This window comes from Aedes albopictus, chromosome 3 (genome assembly GCF_035046485.1).
Source record: "Aedes albopictus strain Foshan chromosome 3, AalbF5, whole genome shotgun sequence".
NCBI classification, from domain to species: domain Eukaryota; kingdom Metazoa; phylum Arthropoda; class Insecta; order Diptera; family Culicidae; genus Aedes; species Aedes albopictus.
The window spans coordinates 34,659,065-34,678,120 of NC_085138.1; the positions used below are offsets into that span (position 1 = coordinate 34,659,065).

The window sequence follows — 19,056 nt, forward strand, 5'->3', positions numbered from 1 at the left end:
GAATTATTTAGAAATTGCACCAAGCAATCCTTTACGAATTCCTTCAAAGATTGCTTTACCGTTTTCTTAAAAAAATCTTTCCTGAAGAATAAGGCTGATACAAATTTAATTTTGACTTTTTGTCTCCCCCCCCTTCAAAAATTTTTGGCTCCAAATGGCATTTTGAGGGGGCAGATAAAAAAAATATTTATCAAAATATCGAGTCTTGCTAAAAATTCTTTAACAAATCCGATGAGTTTTTAATATTTTTCTGATTAAATGCTTTATTATTTTTATCCCCCCCCTCGACCAGCCAAAGAGTGGTGGGACAAAAAGTGAAATAAATATTTGTAACGGCCTAATATGTCTTCAAGAATCTTTTAAGTGGTAAATGCAAGTATGTCATTCAGTATTTTTCTAAGCACTTCCCTCAGAATTTCTTACAGTGTTGTCTCCGAGGATGTTTGCAAAACTACTTTAGAAAACTTCGAAATATTCCTGCAAAGGCTTCATCAAGTATTTCTCGAAACATTTGTTCAGGAAGTGCACCAAGGATTCTATTAATAATATCTCTGACGATTCATCTATATTATTCTAGTATTCTCGAGAAATTCCAGAGAAAATAACTACGAAAAAAATTCAATAATTATTTAAACAAATTACATCGGAATTCCGCCAGATGAAGAGAAGTCCTTCAAAAATTCTTCAAATATTCCTCCATGGTTTGTTTCAGGAGATCATCCAAATATTTCATTGATGATTTTTCCACAGAAGCTAACTATTTCTCCACAATTTTTCAAGGATTTCTCAATTATTTCCTCACATAACTCTTTCAGAGATTTCTCCAAGAGTTTATCTTAGAATTTCCTCTAGCATTCATCACTCATCTTGGTATTCTTTTGAAAAATTCTTATGATTTTTTTTTCAAAGATTCCTTCAGAAATTCCTCCAAGGATTCCTTCAAAAATTACTGCAACGCTTTTTTTCGAAAAAAATCTGTGAGGACTCTTCAAGGAGTTTCTCTAAGGTTTCACTAAGAGATTCATTCCAGAAATTCTCCAAGAAATTTCCAAAGATCCCATTGGATAATAATTTTAAAAAATCCAAGGATAAATACAGAAGTTCCTCTAAGAAATTTCTGTAGGAATCCTTTCAAAAATCATTCTGGAATTTCTCCAACGATTTTTTTTAATACTCATCAACTCTGGGAGTTTTCCCAAGGATTACTTCAGGAATTTTTGCCACCCAGTCCTCTGGAAACTCTTCTTAAAATTTATATTGCGATTTTTGTTAAAACTCCTTCAAAATTCTTTCGAGAAACCTTTTGAAAAATCATTCTAAGTTTCCATCAAGCACCCTAGTCAAGAATTTCACCAGGATTTATTTAGAAATTCCTCCAAAAAATCGGTGTTTTGAGTACGATGAAAATTGGAGCGTGTATGCATAAATGGTAAAGGAACAGACACCCTATCGCATCAAATCAAACATTTTTTTCAGAAGGTGCTCCAAGGATTCATTCTAAGACTGTTTTGTTCAGAAAGAGCCTAGAAGAATCCTTTAAGTGCTTAATGTCAGGCTAAGATTTCATAGAGGATATTCATCGAGAATTATTCAGGAATTGTTTCTAGAATTCTTACGGCAATTTTTCTAAGGAGTTCTTAAGTATTTTCTCAAAAAATCTTTTGAAAATTATCAAAAGATTATTTCAGAATTCCTTCAAGGATCTTGTTTGAAACTTCTGCAACGGATTCATCAATTGGATATAGCTTTCTTTGTTTAGTTAATTTAATAATTTCTCCAAGGAATCTACCGAGGATTACTTTTGGGAATTTTCCAGGGATCATTTTAGGAATTCTTACAAGGTTTTATTCAAAAAAGGAATCCTTTCAAAGAGGCCTCTAGAAATGCCTCCTTTACTTTCTTTGGGATTTTTGCCAAAGATTTTTTTATTAGTTCAAGATTCATTCGGAATCTATTTAGGTATTCTCTGAAAATTTCCTAAACTTATTTCATTCATTCAAACTTAAATGGATTCTCCCAGGTATTTTTCAAATCATTTTGTATAACAAATCCTTCGGGAGTTCTTGCATGCAACGATTTTATCATGTATTTATATAATAACTCCTGCAAGATTTTTTCGAAAATTTTGACATAAATTTCTCCAAGAAATTCTACAGGAATTCCTCCCGAGGATGCTTAGATCTCGAGTGTTTTTGCTAGAAATGCTTAAGAAGTACCTCTGATAAGCCTGATAAGGATTCAGAAACTCCTTCTTTAGAAATTCAAATAAAAATATAAGAATTCTTTCAAGAATTCTCACAGAAATTCCTCCAAGAAATTCTATTGAAGTTTCTTATAACATTTTTCGGAATTAATTTGTGATTTTTTTTTATGAAATTGTTTGTGAACTTCTTTCGTAATCAGCTTATTTTTTTGGCAATTCCTTAGGTAATCCTTTCGGAATTTTTCTCTACGATTTCGTTGTAAATTCATAGATTTTTTTTTAATTCGCAAGAGTGTGTCTCATAGAACTTTAAAAGTAATAACAGGCGGAATTCTGTAATTAATTATCAATCGAAATTTCCAGAGCAATTGCCAAAGGAATTTTCTGAGGAATTACCGAAGAAGTTACAAACGAAGTGACTAAGGAATTTCAAAGCACACACGTCGAATGAATTATTAAAGGAACTATTGAAAGAATTGCAAAAGTAATTGTCAGGTGTATAAGCAAAGGATCTGCCAGTGAAACTTTCAATGGAATTGCTGAAATCCCGTAGGAGTTATCTGATAAAATTCCAAAGCATTTGCCCAAATAATTTTGAAAACTAATGCTGTGAATATTGAAAAAAATTACCTAAACCAATTTCGAATATTATTTCCGAGCAATTTCCATAAGAGTTGCCGAATCAAATGTCAAAGGAATTGCCGAAATAGTTTTCAAACAAAATTCCAAGGAAACCTCAAAAATAATCTTATAGAAATTTTCGGATTAAACTCAATTAAAATTGCTAAAAGCTTTCCAAAGAATTTACCGAAAAAACTCCACAAAAGGTAATTCGAAATTCGCCGAATGAATTCCCAAAGCAAATACCAAACAAATTAACCATTCAAATTTCTAAGGAATTGGAAAAGAAGTTTCATGAAGAGTGTTGAAGTTATTCACAAAGTAATTACCAGAGGATTTTTCAAACTCATTGTAAAAAAAATAGAAAACCAGCAAAAAGTTGCAGACGATTTTTTTCAAACAAATTTCCGTAGAAATTAAATTCTGAAGAAGTTCGCGAAGCCATTGCTGAATCATTACCGAGAATTGATTGAAGATGTTTCTAAAGAAATTGACTAATAATTTCTCAAAAGAATTGCCACAGATATTTTTAATGACTTTTCTAACGAAGATCCTAAAAAAACTTGATTTCTTATTTATCAGAGGAATAGCGAACTCAATTTAAGACACAATGAGACAGCTTCCAAAAAGATTGCCAAAGAAATTTTCTAAAAATAATGCAGATAGAATTCAGAAGAATATTGCTTAAGGAATTCCCAAAGAAATTTGGGACCATCTGGATAACAGTGAAATCATTTTCAATGACGGTTTTGTGTTTTAGAGTAAAAAATATCTTTTGAATTGATGATTGCTGATGACTGAATGATGGTTAATTGAGCCTTAATAAAGCTAATAATTAAGAAAAGAAATTGTCGTGACATTCTTTAAAAATTCTTAATAAAAAATGTAAAAAATTATTCAAGAATTCTCACAGAAATTCATCCAAGAAATTTTACTGGGATTCTTTCAATTCATCCCTTAAGTATTCTTTCAAGGCTTCTATCAGGATTTTTTCTATTGTATCCTTTGAATATTTTTTAGCTATAACACCCGTTACGTCTGGATCCCCTCCTAAAACTTCTAAAAATGTTTCTTACGCTTTCAACAAGTGAGGAGCACTAAGAACTCTTTCTTGGATACCTTTTGCAATTTATCTTGGAATTACTTCAAGGAAATCTTCACAAATTTCTCCAAGATTTCCTTCGAAAGTTGCTCCGGGAATTCCTTCAAGCGTTTCTGAAGGAATTTCTTCGGCAATATATATTCCCAAGAATTCCATATAAAATTCTAAAAGATTTCCTCAAACGGTTTCTTTGCGGCTACCCCAAATAATAACTTGAGAAATTTTCCAGAGGAGTCCTTTGGATTATTATGTGGTTTTATTGGCAATTATCGGTGAAAGTCCTTTGGACATTCCTTCAAGATTTTTTTTCAAGAATTCCAATGCTTAAAACAGTTTTTCTTAAAGTACTTTCAATGATTTCTTACGAATTTGATCAAGCATTTCTTTAGTTATTCCTTCAGGGATTTCTTCAGAAATGCTTCCAATAATTATTGTAGGAAATTGTCCAAAAATTCCTTAGGCGATTTTCTCAAGTCCCCTTTCTTAATTCTTTCGAGAATCATTTAAGAAAGTCTAGTAAAGGTTCAATATTTTTCTCCAAGGTTTTTTTCTTTGTCACGTAGCAAGGATTCGTTCATGGAATTTTCAAAGGATTCTTGCAGAAATTTTCTAAGGGGGTCCTACAGAAATTCCCCCAAGACCTCCTGCAGAATATTCTCCAAGAAAATAAATAGGATTATTTTTTTTAAGTTTATATGTTGATTTGAGAATTTGAGAGGGTTATTTTTAAGGTTTCCGCCATTGATTTCGTTGGGAAATAATCTACACACCAAATTTTTAGTGCTGGAAATCAGCAAAATTTTGCTGATTTTTTTGTGCTATACTTCCAGCAATGAATCCAGCAAAAATTATTTTGCTGAATTTACAGCAATCCGTTTTGACAGTTGCTTTGCTGGATTTTCAGCAACATGCAACGTCTCACTTTCGGGTTCATATTGCTGAAAACCAGCAAAACTTTCGCAATCATTTTAGGTTCGGTTTTCGAAATAAACTAATAAAACACGAGAAAATACCGAGAAACAATCCTTTATTTCCTCACTGTTCATGCAGATTGCTATTATTGCAACACTTTATTTGTTCATTTAATTCCTGCTGTCTCCTCTCCCAGTACCCAAAAGCAATCCATTGAAGAGATCGTTTCGATGCATCTGGAAACAAGGATTTGGATCAAAACTTAGTTTCTTGTACCTACTAGAACACATTAATGATCATTTAACTTACCTTAATAGTGCAGATGGTTCAAAACTTTCGCAAAATATGTCGGAAAATCCCGACGAATTGTGAAGCACTTGTTCTCTTTTTTCGGCTTGCCGTCAAGTGTTAAGTGTTTGACAGATGCCCTGCTGGTTGAATCAGTAATTATAATGACTTGCTGAATCATCAGCAAACCGAATTGAGGTTGCTGATTATTCAGTGAAATTTCATTTGCTGGAGTCGTATCAGCAATTTATTTTGCTGGAAGGCGAAACGAATTTTTAGTGTGTAGGCATTTCATCATTAGTTCTACCAAAAGTTTCTTTAGGAATCCTTTACGCGAATCCTCAAAGTATTCCTAGTACTTCCAGTTCTACTTCATAGTACTGTAGTAACCCTTCAAGAATACCATCGAAGATACCTCCATAATCAACCCAATAATTCTTTCTGAATACATCTTGGAATTCAGCTTCATTCTTCAAAGATTCCTTTAGAAATTCCTCCAAAAATTTCCTGCAAGCATTTCTACAAGGATTCCGTCGGAAATTCCTGCAGTATTCCTTTAGAAAATCTTTTAGAAAAAAGGATCCGTTCTGGTATGGCTTTAAGCATGATCTCAGAAATTCATGAAATATATTTTTGATGAGGAACTCATGGAAGATTCCTTTTTGGATAAATCTCTAAAGGAATTCTTGGAGAAATTCCATAATGTTCATCTGAAGGATTCCTTGAATGACTCCATAAAATAATCTGAAAAGGTATTCCTTAACGAATGCTTGAAGAAATTCCTAAAAAAAATCCTTGAAGGATTTTTCCAAAAGTTCCTGAAGAAATGCTTGGAGGAGTTCCTGAAGGAATCATCATTGTAAGTATTCCTAAATCAAAATTTAAAAAAAAATTCTGAAACAATCTCTGAAAAAGTTCTAAAGTTATTTTTTTGTAGAGGTCTTTGAAGTAACTGCTAGTTAAATCATAGAAGATATCCCCGAAGACAAGGTAATTATTTACCTCGCCCGAAGGAATTCCCGCAGAATCCTTTCAAGGAATATAATGAAAAAATACTTTGAAAAAAATACTTGATGAACTAGTTGGAATACGTTAATTGCCCTTATTTTTTTACATGAGAGCAAAAAAAAGGACAAACTATTATTATGTTCAGATTTTAATTTTCATAACTGGGGCCTCTTAATTTCAGCCGCTACCTTAAGCTAAGTCAAACGCTACATATGTTTGGTCCTGTGGTAAGGATATCAGGGACGTTTTCATAATGCTTATGAATTTTACTTCCATACCAGTACTGAATTTCGTAAAATTTAATTTTGATTTCTAGCACATTTTTTCTTGAATTTTGGGGCCCATGTACACACTTAAATTAAATCGCCGACCTCAGCAAACGGATTGCCGAGAATCCGGTAATAATTTTCACTGAATCTCGGTAAAAGTTTTACCGAGATATCGTTAAAACTTTGCCGAGAGATCGGTAATCCAACTTTTTACCGAGATCTCGGCGAAGTTCACCGAGATCGGTAATGGTTTACCGAAATCTCGGTAAAATTTTTACCGAGAATCAGTAAATATTTTACCGAGATATCAGCTGTTGGATTCTCGGTAAACCGTTTACCGAGATCAATTTCTGAATTTAAGTGTGTAGAAAGAGTAATCATCAAACTTCAAGTTTTGCCATCTGTGTGCCCATTCCAAAATCCCTTGATAATCACGAAGGGGCCCCTACAAACCTATCAGCAGATCTGCTAGTATCGCTATTTGACCCTAGTTGGGGTCATTATGACCCATATAGGCACGTTGATCGTATACCACGTCAGCGTAGAGAGCGTCTGCTATTGCACGAAGATGGTTGAAGAACTTTATTCAAACTAGTGTTAGAGACCTTCTCTGATTAGGAGGCCCCCTGAATTAGGGGGCCCGGTGCGGACTGCACCCTCCGCACCCCCCTTGCTACGCTACTGTTTTGAAGTGAATAAAGCTACACTGAAAATTTAATGTTGAGCAAAATATTAAAAAAAAAAAAATTGACATTCCAAACTTTTTTGTCTCAATTTGTCGCAGACTAAAGTTCGTTTTAAATAATGCTCTTAATATGCTAAAAAATCGTAAATAGTTTGCCTTTCATTTCCGCACTTCAGCTTTTATTATGGTGATTAAATCGTTAATCATAAATGTGGCTCAAATGCTCATTTTTGTTTGTCAAAGATCTCAATAATTCTTGAAAGGGAAAGATGTCGAATGAGACTTGTTACCAGTTCAGTGGTCGAATAACGAATGAATAGATTTGTTAGCTCTTCCTGTATTTATATTACACTAATGTCAGCTCTGGGATACTTAATCGCCTACTTGATGGAACATATCCAGAGTCGCCTACTTGATTAATCTTCTACAATAATTGACAAGGCCGTAGTCAGAGGGGAGCAGGGGGGGGGGGCGTGGCCCCCCTCTGGCCGACAGATTTTTTTTAATTCGAGCCGACTCAAAGATTATCAATAATTCAAGAGTTCCAGAAAAAAATATTTAAAAAAATCTATTCTCTAGACTATTCTAATAATTGAGGTTTTTATCCACAATTATCAAACCTTTTTTTCTTGAGAATCACAGGAAATTTCGCCAAGTATTTCTCCAACAGATCTAGTTCAATCTTATCATAGAATTGAACCAAATAACAAGCTTGGTTGAATGGTTAAATTTTGTGATGTTAATTCATGGAATACAAAAAACAGCATGCCAAGTTTCCGGTACGCCGGGGCCCGTGGCGTAGTGGCTACACGTTTGCTTCATAAGCAGATGGTCATGGGTTCGATCCCAGCCCCGGCACTTTCGTCAGTTGCTCTTTCCCCCTGAGAGCAGCTGACACTGACCCTCTTCTGGAAACAGGAACACCCTCGTGCTCTTCATTCTACCATGATAGGGTAGAAAGTGAAAGGAGCGCAACGGCAATAAGTTCGATGTAGTACAATTAGAATAGAATACATTTAGGCGCTGTACAAAGTGTATGTACAGTTTCCAATTGGAATCGCTCACGCAGTGCCCTAGTGGTCAATAGAGCTGTAAATTAGGTTAAGTGATTGAAGAATAAAAAAAAAGTTTCCGGTAGGGAAAAAGAAGGACTTTGTAGAATTATATGCTGCTAAAGAGTGCAGTTATGTGCTACTGCTACACGAATTTTCACTTGTATTCAATTCAAACAAACGTCATGCTAAGAGAATAATACCTGGGATTTCTTTACAAATTCTTTCAAGGATTCTCAGGAAATTCCTTTAGGCATTTATTCAGGAACTTCTCCAAGGATTCTTTCAGAAATTCCTCAAGGGACATGTCCAGGAGTTGCTCTTTCGTGAATTCTTCCATGGACATCTTGCAGGGTTCAGATAGTTTTTTTTTCAGGGTTTGTTCCAAGAAATGCTTCAAGAATTCCTCCCACGGTTCTTTCAGTTCTTTTACAGATACTTCTGCAAGGATACATCACATCGATGAATTCCTTCAGGAATCTTCCATAGCTTCCTTTAGTGATTCTAGCATCGATTGCTCCAGAGAGTTTTTCAAGAATTCCTGTATGGGTTTCACCAGACATTCCTCCGGGAATTTCTCCTGGGATATCTTTAGAAGATCCTCCAGTGATTGTTCCAGTGCTTTTTTCGATGATTCCTCCAGGAATTTCCAGGAGTTCCTTAAATCATTGTACAAACCATTCTTTTGGGAGTCCATCCAAAGATTCCAACAATAATTCGTCCAAAAATTATTGCAGACATGGATGCCTTCATATTTTTTCCCACAGAAATTCTTCCAGGAATTTGCTAAGAAAGTTTTCCTGGGATTTCCTAAGGAATTCATCATGGGAGTGCTTCCGGGATTCCTCCAGGCTTTCCTTCAAGCATTCCTCCAAGGATTCACCCGGAAATATCTTCTGTGTTTCTTTCAGAAACAACTCCAGGAATTATTAAAAAAAAATCCTCCAAGGGTTCCCCCAGGAACACTTTTTAGAATTCCTTCAGGAGTTCTTCTTGGAATTCTTTCAGGAACTCCTCCAAAAAATAATCCAATACTTCCTCCAGGAACTGTTTAGGAATTCCCCAGGATTTCTCCTGGGGTTTCTTCAGGAACTGCTACAGGGATCCCCCAAGGAGATCTTCCACGAACTCTTCTTAGAATTCCTTCAGGATTTCTCCAAGGATTCCATCTGCAACTTCTTCAGAAATTTTTACTGGGATTTCTCCATGAATTTCTTCAGAGATTCCTCTAAGAATTATTCCAGGGATCCTCTGAAAATTGTTGCAGTGATTCCCCTAAAAATTCATCCAAGGATTAATTCAGAAATGCGTATAGGGATTTCTCCAGAAATTCCTCCAGGGATTCTTCTAGAGATTCCTCCAGGAGTATTTCTAGAGATTCCTCCGTTAATCTCTATGGGTATTCTTCTAGGATATCCTCCAGGGATTCCTCCAAGAATTTCAGCAGGGCTTAGCTCGGGACTTCCTTCTGTGATTCTTTCTGGAACAACTTTTTTTAAACATTCTCCAAAGATTCTCACACGAACTCTTTTTAGGGTTCCTCCAGCAATTCCTCTTTGTGTTTTTAAGGAACTTTTCTAGGAATTGATTCAGTACTTCCTTCAGGAACTGCTTAGGGATTCCCTTAGTAATTCCTCTGGAAATTTCTTCCGGGTTTCCTTCTGGAGCTTCTTCAGAAACTCTTCTAAGGATTCCTCCCGAATTTGTTCGAGAACTCCATCTGCGATTTGTTAAGGAATTATTTCTGGTATTCCTATACGAATTCCCTAAGAGATTCATCCACGAATTTCTTCAGGAATTCCTCTAGGAATTACTCCAGGAAATCCTTCAGGGATTCCTTCAGAAATTATTCCAGGATTTTTTCTAGGAATACCTTCTGGAATTTTTCCAGAAATTCTGCCAAAAAATCTTCCAGTATTCCCTCCAGAAATTGCTACAGGCATTCCTCCAGGACTTGCACTAAAAAGTCCTTTTGGAACTTTTTTAGTGATTTTTCCAGGGATTTCTTCAGAAATTCGTTCGAGGATTTCTCCAGGAATTCCTCGAGAGATTTCTCTAGAAATCGCTCTGGGAATTTCTCAGGCGATTTTTTCAAAAATTTCTCCCAGAGCTCCACTAGAGATTCCCCCAGAAATTCATCCATAAATTGTTGAAGGAATTGCTACAGAGATTCCTCCTAGAATTCCTTCAAGGATTTTGCCAGCAATTCCCAAAGGAGAACCTCCAGCAATTCCTCCAGGCATTTATTTAGGAATTTCTCCAAGAACTATTCCAGGAAATTCTCCAGGAATTACCCCCTGAATTTCTTCAGTTATTCCTCCAGCAATTTCTCTAGGAATTGATCCAGGAATTGCTCTTGGACATCCTTCAGAAATTATGTCAACAATTTCTCCAGGATTTTTTCCAGAAATTCTTCTGGAGATTTTTTCCAGAAATTCTTCTGGAGATTCCAGGAATACCCTCAGGAATTTTTCAGGGATTTCTCCAAGAAATCCTCCGAAGATTCCTCCAGGAAATCCCCCAAAAGATCATCTAAAGATTCTTCCTGGAAATCCTCTAGGGATTTCGTCATAAATTCTTCCAGGAAATTCCTGGAGGAATACCATCAGTATTTTTTCTGGGATTCCCCTAGGGACTTCTTTACAAACTTCTTCTAGGATTCCCCCAAGGATTCAGGAATTCCTTCGAGGATTTATCCAAGAATTCCTCCAGAAATTCCGATAGAAATTCCTCCAGGATTTTCTGAAGGGATTTTTTTCAGAAATAAAAATGTAATAGAATAGAAATAGAAATTGCCCAGAATCCCTCTAGAAATTGATCCAGTAATTCTTCCAGGAATTCTTCTAGAGATTCGTCCAGAAATTCCCAAAGGAATACCTCTAGGAATTTCTCCAGGCATTCCTCCAGGATTTTATCCAGGAACTTCTCTATGAATTCCCCCAGCAATTTCTGCCGGAATTTCTCTAGGAATTGCTCCTGGACATCTTGCAGAAATTATGTCAGCAATTCCTTTAGGTATTTCTCCAGAAATTTCTCCCAAGATTCCATCAGGAATTGCTTAAGGGGTTCCTCCAGAGATTTCTCCATGGAATATCTTTAGGAAATTCGTTGAAGATTCCTCCAGGAAATCCTCCAGAAGTTTCTCCAAGGATTCTTCCAGGAAATCCCCCAGGGGTTTTTTCAGAAATTCATCTAGAATATTCTTAGGAATTTTTCAGGGATTCCTCCAGGAATTACACCAGGAATTAATCAAGGAACTCCATCATAAATTATGTCAGCAATTCATCCAAGAGTTACTCCAGGAAATCCTTCAGGGATTGCTTCAGAAATTCTTCCAGGATTTTTTTCTAGGAATACCTTCTGGAATTTTTCCAGAAATTCCACCAAGAAATCTTCCAGTTTTCCCTACAGGAATCGCTACAGATATTTCTCTAGAAATTCCGCTAAAAACTCGTCCAGGAACTTTTTCAGGGATTTTTCCAGGGATTTCTCCAGGAATTCCTCCAGAGATTTCTCTTGAAATCCCTCCGTGAATTCTCAGGCGATTTTTTTTTTCAGAAATGTCTCCCAGAGCTCCTCTATAGATTCCCCCAGAAATTCATGCAGAAGTTGTTGAAGGAATTCCTACAGAGATTCCTTCAAGGATTTCGCCAGCAATTCCCAAAGGAGAACCTCCAGCAATTCCTCCAGGCATTCCTCCAGGATTTTATCCAGGAATATCTCCACGAACTATTCCAGGAAATTCTTCAGGAATTACCCCAAGAATTTCTATAGGAATTCCTCCAGCAATTTGTCTAGGAATTGATCCAGGAATAGCTCCTGGACATCCTTCAGAAATTATGTCAACAATTTCTCCAGGAGTTTATCCAGAAATTCTTCTGGAGATTTTTTCAGAAATTCTTCCAGAAAATTCTCCAGGAATACCCTCAGGAATTTTTGAGGGATTCCCCCAGGGACTTCTTAACAAACTTCTTCAAGGATTCCCCCAGAGATTCCTTCAAGCATTCCTTCGAGGATTTATCCAAGAATTCCTCCAGAAATTCCGCTAGAAATTACTCCAGGATTTTCTCTAGGGATTTTTTTCAGAAATAGAAAAATAATAGAATAGAAATAGAAATCTCCCAGAATTTCTCTAGAAATTCATCCAGTAATTCTTCCGAGAATTTCTCTTAGAGATTCCTCCTGAAATTCCCAAAGAAATACCTCTAGTAATTCCTCCAGGTACTCCTCCAGGATTTTATCCAGGAATTTCTCCAGGAATAACCCCAGTAATTTCATCAGGAACTCCCCCAGGAATTTCTCTAGGAATTGCTTCTGGACATTTTTCAGAGATTATGTCAGCAATTCCTCTAGGTATTTCTGCAGGAATTTCTCCCGTGATTCCATCAGGAATTGCTTAAGGGATTCCTCCAGAGATTTCTCCATATAGGAAATCCTCCAGAAGTTTCTCCAAAGATTCTTCCAGGAAATCCTCTAGGGATTTCTTCAGAAATTCTTCAAGAATATTCTCCAGGAATTCCTTCAGGATTTGTCAGGAATTCCTCCAGGTATTCCACCAGGGGTTCCTCTAGAGATTCCTCCAGGGATTTCTTCACAAATTTCTTCAAGGATACCCCCAGGGATTCCTTCAAGAATTCCTTCGAGAACTTCTCCAGGAACTCCACCAGCAATTCCGCTAGACATTACTCCAGGAATCTCTCAGGGGATTCTTTAAGAAATAGAAAAATAACAAGAATCTCTCAGAATTCTTCTGGAAATTCCTCTAGATATTCATCCAGTAATTCTTTCAAGAACTCCTCTAGAGATCACTCCAGAAATTTCCACAGGAATACCACTAGGAACTCCTCCATTTAGTCCTCCGGGATGTTATCTAAGAATTTTCTCAGGAACTTCTTCAGTAATACCTCCAGAAATTTCTACCGGAATACTCCTGGCATCCTTCATGAAATATGCCAACAATTCGTCCAGGAATTTCTCCTGGAAATCCTCTTGGGAGAGATTCTTTCAGGAAATTCTCCAGGAAAACTTTGAGGAAATTTTCAGGGATTCCTCCACACATTCCTCCAGAGATTCCTCCTCGAATTTTTCGAGGGATATTCCCAGAGATTGCACCAGGGAATCCTCCAGAAATTCCTCCAAGGGTCCTTTCAGGAAATCCTCCTGGAATTTTTCAAGGGATTTTTTTCAAAAATTTCTCCAACAATTCCTCCCAGAATTCCTCTGGAGATTTCTCCGGAATTCTCCTAGGGATTGCTCCCAGAATCACCCAAAAAATTGCTCAAGGAAATTCTCCAGGAATTACTAGAAAATTTATCTAGGATTTCCTCATGAGATCTCTTCATTCCTCCCATAATTTATCCAGGAATTCGTACAGGTTTATTTTCTGAAATTCTTACAGGAATTCCTTTTGGAATTCAAAAATTTCTGGAGGAATTTCTCCAGCAAATTGTATTGGAAGATAAATGGACGCATACAGGAACCAGGAAATGCTAGGTTAATCCTCAAAAGAGTTCGTAATTTCCAAAAGAGTTCAGCTATGATTTCTGATGAATGTTTTGTAGACATTGACAAAAAATCAGAGCAAAATAATGCACGAGTAAATAAAAATCCTGAATCTTCCAGAAATTGGTTACCGCTACCAGCACCACGTTGATTTGTGTAGATCAGGCGAGCTTTTTTTAACGTATTGTACAAAATACAACAGGGTTAAGAGTTAAATAAAGCTTTTAGAATATAATGTTATTATATTCAATTTCATCGTGTTGCGTTTATTTATAAAAGCTAGGTAGTAGGTACATATTTACTAAGGGTGCTTACCTTACCGATCAGGCTAAGGCCGGGGAGGCCTGTGCTGTACATTGTAGCCGTCTCCATTCCACTCGGTCCATGGCTTTTTGTCTCCAGTTCCGCACTCTGCGTAAAGTCCGTAGATCATCCTCCACTTGGTCGACCCACCTAGCTCGCTGCGCACCACGTCTTCTTGTACCGGTCGGATGACTCTCGAGAACCATTTTAGTCGGGTTGCTATCCGACATCCTGATGACGTGACCCGTCCACCGTAGCCTCCCGGTTTTCCCGGTATGGACGATGGTTGGTTCTCTCAGCAGCTGATGCAGCTCTTGGTTCATTCGCCTTCTCCAAGTCCCGTCTTCCATCTCCACTCCGCCGTAGATGGTACGCAACACCTTTCGTTCGAAAACTCCAAGGGCGCGTTGGTCCTCTGCACGTAGGGTCCATGTTTCGTGCCCATAGAGGCCGACCGGTCTAATCAGCGTTTTGTAGATGGTTAACTTCGTGTTACGGCGAACTTTATTCGATCGTAGAGTTCTGCGGAGTCCAAAGTAAGAACGATTTCCTGCCACAATGCGCCTCTGAATTTCTCTGCTGGTGACGTTGTCGGCGGTCACCAGTGAGCGCAAGTACACGAATTCTTCAACCGCCTCGATTTCATCACCGTCGATATGAATTCGGGGTGGCGGGCGCGGTGATTCCTCCCTGGAGCCTTTTGTCATCATGTACTTTGTCTTCGTTTCCGCCATCGTCTCAAATTTACGAGCAATAATATCAATATCATCGGAGAAACCAAGCAGCTGAACGGACTTCGTGAAAATCGTCCCACTCGTGTTTATCCCCGCTCTCCTTATTACACCTTCTAAAGCAATGTTGAACAGCAAGCACGAAAGACCATCACCTTGCCGTAGCCCTCTGCGAGATTCGAAGGGACTCGAGAGTGTCCCTGATACTCGAACTACGCACATCACTCGATCCATCGTCGCCTTGATCAACCGTATCAGTTTATCCGGGAATCCGTATTCGTGCATAATCTACCATAGCTGTTCTCGATCGATTGTATCATACGCCGATTTGAAATCGATGAACAAGTGATGTGTGGGCACGTTGTATTCGCGGCATTTCTGCAACACCTGGTGGATGGCGAACATCTGGTCCGTTGTAGCGCGTTCACCCATAAATCCAGCCTGATATTGCCCCACGAGCTCTCTTGCAATCGGTGATAGACGGCGGCATAAAATTTGAGAGAGTATCTTGTAGGCAGCGCTCAGTAGTGTGATCGCGCGGTAGTTCCCGCAATCCAACTTGTCGCCCTTTTTGTAGATGGGACACACGATACCGTCCATCCATTCCTCCGGTAATACTTCCTCCTCCCAAATCTTGGTAATGACCCAGTGTAGTGCTCTCACCAGTGTTTTGTCCACCGTATTTTAGAAGCTCGCTTGGTAGTTGATCTGCTCCAGCGGCTTTGTTGTTTTTCAACCGGCCAACCTCCTCCTCAATCTCTTGGAGGTCAGGGGCCGGAAGTCTTTCGTCCTGTGCACATACTCCTAGATCTGTTACCACGCCACCTTCGGTACTTGCAACGTCGCCATTGAGGTGCTCATCGTAATGCTGCCGCCACCTCTCGACCACCTCACGCTCGCTCGTGAGAATATTCCCGTGATTATCTCGGCACATGTCGGCTTGTGGCACAAAGCCTCTGCGCGAGCGGTTCAGCTTCTCGTAGAACTTTCGTGTGTCCTTAGCGCGGTACAGCTCTTCCATCGCTTCGCGATCTCGTTCTTCCTGCTGGCGCTTCTTCATCCGGAAGACTGAGTTCTGCCTGTTCCGCGCCTGTCTGTAACGTGCCTCATTCGCTCTCGTACGGTGTTGCAACATTCTCGCCCATGCTGCATTCTTCTCGTTTTTCAACTGTTCACATTCGCCGTCGTACTAGTCGTTTCTGTGATTCGGAGTCGCGAAGCCTAGTGCTGTAGCCGAGGTACTACCTATGGCGGATCGGATGTCCCTCCAGCCATCTTCAAGAGTAGCTGCGCCAAGCTGCTCTTCCGTTGGTAGGGCCACTGCTAGCTGCTGCGCGTAGTCTTGAGTCACTTCTACGTTACGAAGTTGCTCGTACAGGGGCGTCGGATGCATAACAGGTAAACAAAATAAGTTTGATTAATGTGAAATGTCGCTGAGACATCAAGAAATCCCATTGCAAGTTTGCATACAAACTTTAGCGGCACAAATCTGACGAACGAAGCATCGAACCAAGCCGCACTTGTTTATCCTGGCTTTGCTCACTTGCAAAAAGAGGCAGCTTTTCCAAATCGAGAGCATTTGTTTACGAATTTTCAAGAATTTGGTGCTCTTGAAAACGTGAGTAGGGGACCAAGTCGGCCATTGTGGCAGCCATGTTTGCATTCTCTGAAGTTTCTCCTTAAAGTTCCTATAAAATACTAACATTATTGTTGAATAAAAACCATGAAATTGTAAATAAAAATTTAAATGTTCGGCTTCGTCATGTCAGATGGCACATAGGCCTCTTAATAAAAGATTAAACAGAATCAAAATTATGAAGCAGCATTCAGCATATAGATCGCCATTCACACTACATAACAAAGCACTACATAAGGTGACTTCTATGTTTTCGGCAGTTTTATTCTCTTCGTCATTAGGGCCAAATATTCTGAAACTTGAGCGACCTTTTAATTCAGATTGATTGGTAGGGAAAGTTTTGTGACCAATTTTGAGTTAGGCATGGTACACAAATTACGTAACGCTAAAATTGGCGATTTCAGACTCCCCCCCTCCCCCTTGTAACGCTTTTTGTATGAAAACCAAAAATATTTTGTATGGCTCGTAACGCTAAGCCAGACCCCCCCCTCCCCCTATAGCGTTACGTAATTTGTGTACGATGCCTTACCTGTTGAAAATACTCTATGGCGAAGAGAACATAGCTGCCGAAGATAACGTTAGTTCCTCTTTTGGAGGAGGTATACGACTGGGAGGAAATGTTGAACTGTTGTGGCTTTCTCAGTCTAAGAGCATTGAAACGTCGGGCTATGCCAAATTAGCCGTTTCAATGCTCTTAGACTGAGAAAGCCACAACAGTTCAACAAAGTTAGTTCCTCTATTCAGGCCTAGTGAGTAAATATGGCGGTTTTGTAAGACTCATATATCTTTTCATGCTACCATTTTCCCCCATTAATCTACTATAGACCGAACCTCATCAATCACAGCACTTTCCCAATCCCATCGTAGTTGCACGTTATCAACAGCACGTTCAACATGCTTGAGCTTTAGGCTTCAACCCTTTCGAATAATAGAATATTCGCATTCCCACTTCATCAATCATCCGTTTCCGTATTACTACTGCTGGTATCGACATTTTCCCCACTCGCATTATCGCGTCACTCCTCGCCCTCCGACAGACACCGAAAAGCTCTACACGGAAGTGACGCAGAGCATCGCCGACCCGTACGGGAAGATCTACACCTGGGAAATCAAGCAGAGCATCATGGGGCTGCAGCGGGAAGCGGCCGCCGTGGCCATCATCGAAGCCCTCGGCCTGCCAATGACCCCGGAAGAGTACATCGTAGTTTCCACCGAGAAAATCAACCAGCTGATGGGAAACTGCAAAATGATGCCAGGTACGACACGGCCACCGAACCGACCGAGCTAATCGGGGGTTTCCCTCTTTCTTTTCTTGTTTTTTCCTTTCCACAGATACAGAGAAAATCTACGAGAAGATTTTACGAGATCTGATCAAATCGTACAACACGACCTACCCGTGGGCCACCCGCATGAAGGTCATGGGTACGACCGAGCAGAGAACCGTATCGATCATAGTCAATGACCTGAAGCTGTCCTGTACAGTGGATGAGTTCTTAAAAAAGTTCCGTGAGAAACAGCTAGTGGATCTCGCTGGCGCTCCTCTCATGAGAGGTACTCTCATTTCACGAGTATTGTGAATAATTGATTTTCTCTGTGTTTATTTAATTTGCTAGAACGTTGATATTTAGTGCGATTCTGATGTCTGTAACGTGGCGAGAGTTAATCAATGGTCATTCCTCATTCTAGGCGCCGAACGGTTAGTCAGACACCTGCACGAGAACAACATTCCCATCGCGTTGGCCACCAGTTCCGGGACGGATTCAGTTGAGGTGAAAACGAAAAACCACCAGGAGTTGTTCAATCTATTCCACCACAAAGTTATGGGTTCGTCCGATGCCGAGGTCAAAGAGGGCAAACCCGCGCCAGATATCTTCCTGGTAGCCGCCTCGCGGTTCCCCGACAAACCCAGTCCAGATCAGGTAGGTTTTGCTGATTTTCTAAGCTATGGCATGGAAAAATATCTAACGGTTTTTCAATGTGACTTATTTATCAAACACTATCTCTATTCCCCATCGCAGTGCCTTGTGTTCGAGGATGCCCCGAACGGTGTGACGGCGGGAGTGTCCGCCGGGATGCAGGTCGTCATGGTACCGGACCCGAACGTGAAAGAAGACCAACGGAAGCACGCCACACTGGTGCTGGACACCCTAGAAGACTTTAAACCCGAACTGTTTGGACTACCGGCGTTCAAATAGGAAGTGGAGTTGAGCTACAAATACGTTAACTAAGATTTTAGCTGATTTAAGAGACGTAGGTACTAACTAGATACACAAGAGCGAGCGATTTGGAACCGGTCACTTTGTGCGAGTGTACGGTGCGAATATCTTCTTGACTCAGATGATCTGTCGCTTTATTTTCACAAAGAAAGGATATATTTGATATTTTCGATCATGTGAAGTAACGATGCGTGGTATGAAGTGTTTCATTCGAAAGAAAGCCATAAGCCTTAGCCCGTCTATAACGGATATGACAATGTTTTGGTTTTCTTGAACACCAAGGTGTTCAGAATCGACTCAGCTCGACGTATTAAGGTGATCTCTGCGTGTGATCAAAATTTGTAGTAAATAGGGTATTGCGCCACTTGGGCGGTGGCTTCTATATTCGTCTATTTTCCACTGTAACTCAGTCAATTTTGAACCAATTGACTTGAAATGTTGTACACTAGACCTGTTTACTTTTTTTGACCTACCCGTGTCACATCAAATTATCAATCCACATGCAAAAACAAGTCTTCAGTCCAAAAC

General features: G+C 39.2%; 1 protein-coding gene across 2 annotated transcripts in view; it reads left to right on the forward strand.

The window, feature by feature from the left end:
• The window catches only part of LOC109407473 (probable pseudouridine-5'-phosphatase), a 93,815-nt gene extending 75,101 nt beyond the window's left edge, over positions 1-18,714 (forward strand). The window contains exons 3-5 of one of the 2 annotated variants that reach the window (XM_062856018.1): positions 17,645-17,863; positions 17,999-18,231; positions 18,331-18,714. In XM_062856018.1, coding sequence (XP_062712002.1) covers positions 17,645-17,863; positions 17,999-18,231; positions 18,331-18,507 — 629 coding nt within the window. In that variant the 3' untranslated portion in view covers positions 18,508-18,714. Of the gene's footprint in view, positions 1-17,349; positions 17,569-17,644; positions 17,864-17,998; positions 18,232-18,330 lie in introns of both variants that reach the window. The other variant, XM_062856017.1, reaches the window with a different exon arrangement.
• The last annotated feature ends 342 nt before the right edge of the window (positions 18,715-19,056 follow it).